This window comes from Triticum dicoccoides, chromosome 4A, assembly GCF_002162155.2.
Source record: "Triticum dicoccoides isolate Atlit2015 ecotype Zavitan chromosome 4A, WEW_v2.0, whole genome shotgun sequence".
NCBI lineage: Eukaryota > Viridiplantae > Streptophyta > Magnoliopsida > Poales > Poaceae > Triticum > Triticum dicoccoides.
Genome location: NC_041386.1, coordinates 466370259 through 466380581, shown reverse-complemented (window position 1 = coordinate 466380581; position 10323 = coordinate 466370259). Strand labels below are relative to the sequence as shown.

The window sequence follows — 10323 nt, the reverse complement described above, 5'->3', positions numbered from 1 at the left end:
GAAATCTGACCGTTGGAACACGTGTCAGTTCCTTAGTGACCCAGGGTCATTTCGGACAAATCAGGTCGGGTTGCCTAGTGGCTATAAATAGCCCACTCCCTACAACCATAAACGGTTGGTTGCCCAGAGTTAGAGTATGTCTTTTGTCGTTTGAGAGCAACCCACCTCGAAGCCTTTGAGAGAGAATTTCTTGCGAGGATAAAGCCCTAACCACCCAGAGCCAAAGAGTGTTAGGCATCACTTAAGTCTTCTTGTTTGTGTGATCTGAAGACTTATTACACTTGAGGACTGTGAATCCTCCAGCCGGTTAGGCGTCGCGTTCTGAGCATCCAAGAGACATTGTGAATCGCCGGTGAACGAAGTCTATGAAGGTTTGGGAGTCTACCTTGAAGACTTACCAGAGTGATTGGGCGAGGTCTGTGTGACCTTAGCTCAAGGGGAATACGGTGAGGACTGGGTGTCCTGAGCTGCGTGTTCAGGATTGGATGTCCGGGACTGTGTGTCCTCAGATTTAAATACCTAGCCGCCCTAACCAGACATACAGTTGTCACAACAACTGGAACTGGTTCAACAAATCATTGTTTTCAACGAGTCACTGGTTTCATCCTTCCCTTCCCTTTACTTACTGTTGGTCCTCGTGAAGTCATTGTATGATTGCACTATCTTTTGTCTTCACGGAGTGACTGCGTGTTCTGTTTGGCTTCATAATATCTTCCTACCTGATCCTCACTACATTGCTGCTATTAGTCATTGTGCTTTCACTTCATTGAATACTTGACTATGGTTTGCCTAGTGTAGTCTACCTTCCGCTGCATGGTAATAGGTTTATTTCTATCGTTTGTCTTCGAAACTTCCACGTTTTGAAGACTTTCATAAAAATCGCCTATTCACCCCCCCTCTAGTCGATATAACGCACTTTCAACATTGATCTTTGCTTTGTCCCCCATCGGAGGCAGCCACCTCTGGACTTCTGCCACCCTAGGACCCGAGCTCGCACCAGGAACCTTGCTTGTTGCTGGTTTATGCAGTCCTTGCAAATCCATCAAATATGAGTTAATGAATGAATTTGTTTGACTTGGGCTCTGAAAAATATCTTCATAGACCGCTTTCCGTCTTGTGTACCAGATGGACCATAGGGTAACAACCATAGTTGTAAACTGGTCATGGCTCAACGACTCCTGCATGTTGAAGAGAAAGTTCTTGGCACCCGGCTCCTGATTATCTCCCATACGCTGCACCACCTCTGAATCTGACAAGGCCCAAATACAACGCGCCATGGTGCAACTGATTAGTGCGTGTCTCCAAGAGTCTTCCCTCCCACACAAAGGGCATGCATCAACCGTAGACATGTTCCGTTTTTTAGCACATCTGTTGTCGGTAGTGAGTGGCGTGCCAGTCTCCACAGAAATATTTTCACTTTAGATGGAACCGAGAACCTCCAAAGCGTAGTCCAATCTTCCTCCTGTCTTGAGTTATTCGACGCACCACTTCTCCCTTCAAGCCAGTCTTCCCGCTGCATTTTGGTTTTGATAATGAATTTGTATGCAGAGCTAACAGAGAAAACACCCTTCCTATCTGGGTGTCACGCCCAAAAATCCTCCATATTCCGTGCGCTCGTTAACTAGTTGCTTCCAGAAATTAGGTCGCATCAACCATGGTTTATGTCCAGTTCCTGGGCCAAGACTTTAGTGTTACTCAAGCCCATAAAGGCAAATGATTCCCAATTAGCCCATGGCGCAAATGAGCCCAGACGCGGCTCCCTCCCGCCACGCTCTGGCCGCCGACCCGCTGCCGGCGCTCCGCCGGCTCCGGGCCGCCGCGCCGCGCGTCTTCGGGCAGCTCCACGCGCTGCTCCTCACCTCCGGCCTCGCGCTCCACTCCCCCAACTTCGCCCTCCTCCTCCGCCTCGCCTCCTCCTCCGTCCCCTCCCTCTCCCGCCGCCACCAGCTCCTCCTCTGCTCCCCGCTGCCGCCCACCGCTTTCCTCGCCAACTCCCTCCTCCTCGCGCACCTCCCTTCCGCGCTCCCCCTCTACTCCCTCCTCTTCCTCGCCTCTCCCCCGCTCCTCCGCCCCAACGAGTTCACCTATCCGGCCCTCCTCCGCGCCTCCCCGCCCCGCACCGCGCTCGCGCTCGCCACCCATTCGCTTAAATTCCTCGGCGCCGGGGCCGCCTCCCGCGACCGCGTCCTCGGCGCCGCGCTGCTCGACGCCTTCGCCCGCTGCGGTAGGATCGCGTCCTGCCGCCGGGTGTTCGACAGGATCGTCCAGCCGGACCTGCCGGCCTGGAACGCGCTGCTCACCACCTATGCGCGCCGGGTCAGGGATTCGTCGTGCGCTGGCGAGGCGGCGGAGATTCTTGAGCTGTTTGCGCGCATGGTCTCATCGACGGTCCCGCCAAACGAGATCACGCTCGTCACCGTCGTCGGCGCATGCGGGGAGCTCGGCGCTCTCGGGCATGGCCTGTGGGCGCACGCGTATGCTCTAAGGCACAGGCTGGCCGTGAACTGTTACGTGGCCACAGCGCTTGTAGAGATGTACACCAGGTGCGGGAAAATGGACCTGGCCGAGCAGGTGTTCGCTGGCGTTACGGACATGGACACGCGCTGCTACAATGCCATGCTCCAGGGCTTGGCATTCCATGGGCATGGCCGAGCTGCCCTCACCTTGTTTGACAGGATGTGTGCCGAGGGCTACCCGATTGATAGCGTCACGGTGCTGGCGGTGATGTGCGCGTGCGCCCATGCTGGGTTGGTGGATGAAGGGCGGTGGCTCTTCGATAGAATGGAGATTCAGTTTGGGGTCACACCGAGGATCGAGCATTATGGATGCATGGTTGACATACTGGGCCGAGCTGGTCAGCTTGATGTTGCCAAGAAGCTTATCCGAGGGATGGACATTCCGCCGAACGCCGCAATGTACAGGTCTTTGATACGGGCATGTGGGATTCATGGCAAGCTAGAACTTGGGGAGAGGACGATCAAAGAGCTGATGAGGCTCGAGCCAGAGCACAGTGGAAACTATGTCCTGCTGTCCAACTTCTACGTGAGAATGAGACTATGGGAGGACGCAAAGAAGGCGAGGAAGGAGATGAAGGCCATGGGCATTGACAAGAGCCCTGGGTCAAGCCTCCTTGACATCGACGGTGTTCTCCATGAGTTCTTGATTGGTGACAAGACACACCCTGCCTCAAGGGAGATGTACGCCATGGTTCAAGAGATCGAGGCCAGATTGAAGGAAAGCGGGCACCGGCCGAGCACCACGGCTGTGATGTTCAACGTCGAGGAGGAGGACAAGGCAGATGCTCTGTCCTACCATAGCGAGAGGCTCGCCATTGCCTTCGCCCTGATCGCCTCCTCTCCGGGTGCGCCCATCAGGATCATCAAGAACCTCCGGGTGTGCAGTGATTGTCACGAGAGCACGAAGCTCGTCTCCCGGGTGTATGGAAGGGAGATCATCATGAGGGACCGCACCCGGTTCCATCACTTCAGAGATGGCCATTGCTCATGTGGAGATTTCTGGTGACTGGTCATTAGCTGTTTGCCATGTGCATAAGAATGTGCTGTAGATTCGTGTTCCTACTTGTTCTGTGTCCTACTCCAGACTGGACGATGAACGGCGTCATGAACACGAAGCAGCCGGAATCAGCGGTTGGCGACGGCGTTGAAGTCTGCAAAGAACCCTCAAGAACCAAGACTAGCCCCGGAAGAACAAGGTAAAAATCCTAATTTTCTAAGATAATGTTGCAATATCAAGTGTCAAGTGTCAAGGATGAGATTCAAATGATAATTTGCTGGGGCCTTATGCAGTATAACTGAATTTAAGTTCTATGATTTAGTCAATAGCCAATGAATGTTATTGATAGATTCATTGGGATGGGACACGGAGTTTGATTACGCAATAGTTGTAACCTAGCGAAGTGAGGTTTTTTGGCCAATCAAACTGTATGGGTATGCCATGTTAGCATTCAGTGGCGGAGCTACCAAAGAAAAGCTGTGCGGGCCACAGAGTAGAAACAATGCTAAAATCAATGCATTGTTGTGTGCTGGGCATCATGCGATTATTATTTTTGCTTCAGTCCTGGGCGGGCCACGGCTCATCTGGCCTTGCCGTAGCTTCTCCGGTGTTAGCATGACAACAACCTGCTTAGCTCATGAATATGCCACAGATGTTGATCTGTCAATCAGTTGATGTAGGCTGTGCCTTGTTCTGAATTTAGTAATAAGATATGAAATTTCTGACTACAAATTTACAATTGCTTGGTGTATGCTCCAAAGGTTTAATGTTGTTTGCGTTAAAAGCCAGCATGTTGACAGGTCCATTTGCCTGCTTGCGTGTGAAGAGGAAAACACACAAATTCAAAATTTTAACAACAAGGGCGGGAGGTTTGCCCAAGCTGTGTATATAAGCAGGGAGTTGAGGGGCAGGACTGCAGGAAGACTCAGTTTCAGTCATTCTACGCGAAGGTGTGGTTGGAGCAAGATCAAGTTTTAGTGGGATGAGAAATAGAGTGAATGGCTCCGGCCGAGTTATCTAGTGTCTCCTCTGCAGTTACGCGGCTCAGAACATACTCAACTGATGATGGTGGATTAGCAGCTGTAAGTTCAGGACATTAGCTTGGTTCCTGTGTATTCTGTATTTATATTTTGTAACCTGAAAGTGATGTGACGGTGCAGGAAGCGGGCGTGTCCTAATCGTCTGTGAATCAAGCGATAGGATCAGGCGTGGCGGTCAGTGCAGCTTCAGGTGCCGTGGCGGTGCAGGAAGAGATTGATGCCCGTAAAAGATTTGATTACTGTATGTCCATGAAGTCTCCCTTAATTTGCAGCTAATATATACAGTAAAGTCTTGATTTTACTTGCTATGGGAAGATGGCATAAGAATTGACTTCAAGTTCTGAACCAAGGATTATATCACTATCATCAATCCAATCACAGTTTCTGATTTGCTATTATTTTAATCTGTGAATAAGCCCACTTTTGGTGTATTTGCTAACTTGGTAATTGGTCCTTCTTCTTAGTATAGTACATGCAGTCCACTGATTGTTGTTGAACTACTCCCTCCGTATCAAAATATAAGACATTTTTGTAGGCTAGTTTAGCCTACAAAAACGTCTTATATTTTGGTATAGAGGTAGTAATAAAGATTATTTCTGTGCTCATCTTAAGTTTGTTAAGGAAAAATGTAAGGAAAATCGCTGGAGCTTGTAAGCGTAGGCTTGAATTATGTTGTTTTTAGCTCATGTTATGAAACAAATGCCCTCTTTACTACTGTTTCTTAAGGCTTTCTTCTTGTGGTACATTCTGAAAAGTATTATTTATTTTTATTGCAGTTCATATATCTGTGGATCAACCTGAAGATTCCAGCTCATAGTGCTGACAAGGGACTGTTTACTTGCTTCTCTCTACAAAAATTTGGGTCACGCCAAAACATGATAGAAATAGGAGTCATGCCAAAAATTTATGTCCAATTGCTGTAAATGTGGATGGGCGTAGAGGTTGCTGGCTGTCATTTTTATTTACCGTTCCTGGCTTTGTAGTCTAAGGACTGGTAGTAACACAGAGCAGAGTTGGCTGTGTTCAGGTTATTGTGTTTTGTGAATTTTGATGTTGTATGGAATGCCCACTAAACCACTTGTCCCACTTAAAATTATGTGGGTAGATGCGGATCTCCCACTTAACATATGCGGCAGTTGTTGGGCGGGCGCGGGCCTCTCCAGCTTAGGCTGCGTTTGGCAGCAAAGTTTTTTTTAAAGTTTTCTGAGAATACCACGGTTTCTGAAAAAAACCACGGTTTTGAATACTTTGCTGCGTTTGGTTTCAGAAAAAAACCGAAGATTTGTAAACCACAGTATGCCAGAAACCATGGTCTTTTTGCGGTATCTGGAAAAGGGGTCCCGACCTCTTTTTTTTAATAGAACGGAGAGAAAACGTCGGGTAGATCGCAGTTGACGTTGCCGTATACATCGAGATAAGGATACTGCGACCCCATCCTATTTCCCCTCTTTCTGTTATATGGTAAAACAACCTCTATATCTCCATGTTATAGCCGATTCAGTTTGATTTGTTTATGAGTAGTAGGTCTCTCGGGTCCTTCCAGCCGGCGTCATCTCCATCTCTTCTCTTCATCATGAGCGAATCAAGCTCACCACCAGGGAAAAAAGGTATGGGTTTGTCTATGCACTGATCAGTATACAATGATCTTGCATGCTTCTCCATCGATTCCTCGGCTATAGGTGGACTAGTTGGAGCTTTCAATGCCAGCCGCCCATGCAAAGGCCATGCGTGAAGGAAGGATGACATATTCTAGATCAGCTGACGCGCATGTAGGTGCATCAGAGATAGTCATATTCTACAGATCCTAGTATCAGCTAGATCGAGTCGGACGGTGCATGGCGGCTGCATGCAGCCAGCCGCCATTAACAGTGGCTAATTACTCAGTCATCCACTCCAAATACTTGGGTCAAAACTTTGATAAGACAGCACCAGCCAAACATATGCGAAACTGAGAAAAACATTGTTATTAAAAAACTGTGGTATTCCTTGCCCATTCAGGAGAATACTCTGGTTTTCAATTACCACAGTTTAAAAAATACTTTGCTGCCAAACTAGGCCTAGTGTATCACTTTTTTTTTTGAGGGTAGCTTAGTGTACCACTTGCAGCCTGAGCTCAGTCCATAACATCTCTGATGCACCTGAGTCCATACATCTCTGTTTTGTTCCATCCGACCGTTCGGCGTGGTTGCGTTTAGCGAGACTCTTATCCTATTATAAGATTTGGGTTAGAAGTCTGAACAAGTCGTCTGGGTGGTGTAGTTGGTTATCACGTTAGTCTCACACACTAAAGGTCCCCAGTTCGAACCTGGGCTCAGACAGACATTTTTTTTTGTGTTTATGTAATTATGTCAAAAACTATAGTTTCTTATCAAAGGGTAACAAATTTCTGGCGCTTCGCTGGAATTTCCTATTGCAAGAGCTTAGCTGTGTAGCGTATGCCATATATTGATTAAAAGTTGCTGAATCATCATGTTTTCTTTTCAAACTCTGAAACAGCACCAAAACCAACCCATTTCAGGTCTGGAGGCGGTGCATGCTTTTCCACTCCTTTTCTCGGCATCGGAGGCGACTGCAAGATTTGCATCCTCCTGCATCTCATCATTGGTGTCCGTGTCGGCTGGTGTGTGCTCGCCGGTGCCAAGTCGTCTTCCTATCAGCGATGGCGACACAGAAGGTTTCTGATACAGGCTGGTGTGAAGTCATAGTTTTCATGGGGATTTAGAGGGGATTGACAGGGATTGTGGAGGATAAAATCCCCTACAAGCCAAATTCCCCTTCAATCCTCTCCAAACCCCTAGGAGGAGGTTGAACAGAACAAAGGCCCAAGTACCATAAGAGCAGGGTGTTTCATACTCCCTCCATTCTAAAATATAGTGCGTCCGCGCTTCTCGAGGTCCAACTTTGACCATAAATTTAACCAACGAGACCAACTGCGGCAGGGAAAAAATATATAATTGAAAACTTCTTTCAAATACGAATTCATTGATATAATTTTTGCTCCCGCCGCAATCGGTCTTGGTAGTTAAATTTACGGTCAAAGTTGAAGCACATGGATAAAGGAAGCACTACATTGTGGAATGGAGGGAGTACAAAAACATAATTGCTCAAATCTAATCACGCCGTAGCATCTGCCCATATCAAAGTGAAAACATAGTAGCAGTAACATTTTAATCACCATCTACAAATTTCTGGCAACCGTCACACTAACTACGGTCCAACAGCAAAAGAAGTAACAAAATCATTAATGTTGCGGAGAAAGATAGGTGGTTTGCATCAACTTTATTGGACTCCATATTCAGATGCGGCAGGCAGGAGACCTATTCTGGTCCTAGCTACTGCTGTTTGCTCGTTGCATGGTGAGCATCTTAACATCAATAAAGCGTTTTGCGCAGTTGGACAGGCAAGAGGTTTCGCTGTTGCTGAAGCTGCTCCCGATGCTTCCGGTGATGCATCTGTCCCAGCAAGTGTCAGTCAGCTTCGCTATCATCTCATTCATCATGGCCTTTTTCTTCTCCTCCTGCACAGAGACAAAATGTATGTGCTGATTAGATTTCTGTTGAACTACAGGTTGAATTAGAGATTTGTAAAATAGAAGCTAAATGAAACCAACTATTTACAATATCAGAAACTCCTAATGAGGGTCCCTGCAGCATGCTAGATGAAAATACTTGACAAGCTATAATTCTTCTCTTCAAATTCGACCATGTGATTATGTGAACCCCTATTTTTCCTCTTAAGTTGGGTTCCAACTATTAAACGTGTACTCTGATGTTATTTCTAAGCAAATATATTTCCTGCACATAAATGACCACGAACATAAGCTTCCAAGATGCGACAGCAAGTTGCATGCGGCGTTTCTTTTCCAAATAATAAGGATGACTGCTTATAGACAGGCAAGTGTTTTTGTATGAAAGAAGATTGTGAAATACCACTACATGGTGGATCAGCCACCTTTTTTTGGATTAGGTTATGTCATACAAAGTCCTATGTTATTTCAAATCTTGCAACTTATATGCAAGTGTTTCACCAAGGAAAGAACATGGCAAAATAATGCAAGATTCCATCATATAACCATCAGCAAATTCTGGATGTAAATCACTTGAGCGTTATAAATTTATAATCTCCCAGGAGATGATATGCGTCACTATTTGCACAAAACAACAAGATAGCTCCATTATATAATATAATTACAGACGCACTTGGTGTGTTCAGGGCTATTCTAATTTCAATGACCACCTAATGAGCCATGTATATTCATTAACTACAGGTTGCCAGAAAACCAAAGACCACGATTTTAAGCTTCCTTGTACCCTCCAAGTAAAAGATTTCAAGCCTTATAAAAGTAAAATGATTAACTGACTAATGGACCTGGACAGTCACGTGCTGCTTGAAACCAGATAGATTCCAGATGGTTCAGTTTAGAGTTTAGAGTAAGGGCTAGAGTAGTTCTTCTACACAAGGAATTGGACAAACTCTACTGGCAGAAGCTGGACTGCATCCAGTTCTACAATGGATCTGGGACCTTTTGAGCAGCTGGACAAGCTTTGAAGCTATGAGAAGAAGAAAATCGCTTTGGTGAGTTGACAGGTTCATCCATTGTGTTCCTAAACGGATCTACAATTTGTAATGCTGAATTCAGTCCCAATACTAACCTGCAGGACATATCTGAACCTAAGAATTCAGGAGCACCATAACTCCTAAATTTACTTTACTTTTGCTTTCTATATAAAGAAATTACAGCACGCCGACGGATTTGCACAAGAGTGAGAATAATCGGCGCGAATCTCACATCTCCAACTATTCTGTAATAAATCCGAGCGCAAAATACAGCACGAAGGGATGAAGGGAGCGCCAGATCATCCGTACGTCTTCTGGCGACGATTACATCGCACAAAAATTACCGCCGAAAACAGAACAAAAACGCTGCGCTGCGAACCAAGGCCCCGATGGGCCTGCGGGCACTACCAGGATCCGCGATGTCGCCCTGTTACCCCGACTGACGGTGTAGGGTTAGGGTCTAGGCCTAGGTCTAGGGTTAGAAGGGTTACCTCTAAGAGCGCCTGAAACCTCGGGTCGTTGAGAGCTGAAGCGTCCATGGCTCGTGACTCGCGCCCCTCCTGCAATCTCCTCTCTTCCCTTGGCGGCAGACGGGCAGAGGGAGGTCGGCTTTTGTTTTCCTTTCCCCTGGAGCAAGAAAGAGAAGGGGGAAGAAGACGATGGAGGAAGGGAGGATGCTCTATTTTTATTTTCTTTTGTGAGGAGGGTTGAAGGCCTATTTCGATCGAACAGCGCTATCTGGGCCACGAGAGACCAAATTAGGGCCGTCACGCCTTAATTAAAGGTTTCGACATGGGCCAGCCACTGGCACGCTACTGCGGCAGCCTATCGGACACATACGTAAACTAGTATAAACTCCAACAACCCTAAAAAAAAAGAGTTGAACTCCAACATCGACTCAAAAAAAAAAGTTAAACTCCAACATTGCCTAAAAAAAGGCTAAAATCCAACAACCACTAAAAAAAATCCAACACGTAGATTTTTAATTTACAGATCTGGGAAACGATTTATTTTTATTTTAACTAGTTTACTTTTATATATCAAAATAACTACTATCATGAAAACATATATTATTTTAACTTGATACAAACAAATGACAGAATCACCAAGTTTGGAAAACTAATACTTAAAACTTGACGTGTTTTGTGCGAAATCCAACGACTTTGCAGATCGCAAAGTAATCATGAGGTCGTGTAGGACTGGACAGGCGCGT

General features: G+C 46.5%; 2 protein-coding genes and 1 non-coding gene across 3 annotated transcripts; 2 read left to right on the top strand and 1 right to left on the bottom strand.

Annotated features, from left to right (window-relative positions):
* Positions 1–1731: 1731 nt before the first annotated feature.
* LOC119283556 (pentatricopeptide repeat-containing protein At5g43790-like) lies at positions 1732–5681 on the top strand. Its single transcript, XM_037563045.1, has 4 exons — positions 1732–3712; positions 4299–4595; positions 4674–4794; positions 5330–5681. The coding sequence occupies exon 1, from the start codon at positions 1732–1734 to the stop codon at positions 3520–3522; it is 1791 nt and encodes a 596-aa protein (XP_037418942.1). The 3' UTR covers positions 3523–3712; positions 4299–4595; positions 4674–4794; positions 5330–5681.
* Positions 5682–6797: 1116 nt separating this feature from the next.
* TRNAV-CAC lies at positions 6798–6871 on the top strand. The gene has a single exon. It is a non-coding gene; the product is annotated as a tRNA-Val (tRNA).
* Positions 6872–7631: 760 nt separating this feature from the next.
* Positions 7632–9799, bottom strand: LOC119286217 (mitochondrial import inner membrane translocase subunit TIM8-like). Its single transcript, XM_037565585.1, has 2 exons — positions 9602–9799; positions 7632–8070 (listed from the first exon to the last, which is right to left on the bottom strand). The coding sequence occupies exons 1-2, from the start codon at positions 9647–9649 to the stop codon at positions 7882–7884; spliced, it is 237 nt and encodes a 78-aa protein (XP_037421482.1). The 5' UTR covers positions 9650–9799; the 3' UTR covers positions 7632–7881.
* Between the last annotated feature and the right edge of the window lie 524 nt (positions 9800–10323).

Bases quoted from the DNA above. Each gene is read 5' to 3' on its own strand.
- LOC119283556 (XM_037563045.1), top strand. From the start codon at position 1,732: ATGGCGCAAATGAGCCCAGACGCGGCTCCCTCCCGCCACGCTCTGGCC.
- LOC119286217 (XM_037565585.1), bottom strand. From the start codon at position 9,649: ATGGACGCTTCAGCTCTCAACGACCCGAGGTTTCAGGCGCTCTTAGAG. The intron at 8,071-9,601 runs GTAACCCTTCTA...GTCTCTGTGCAG, and splicing joins GGTTTCAGGCGCTCTTAGAG to GAGGAGAAGAAAAAGGCCAT.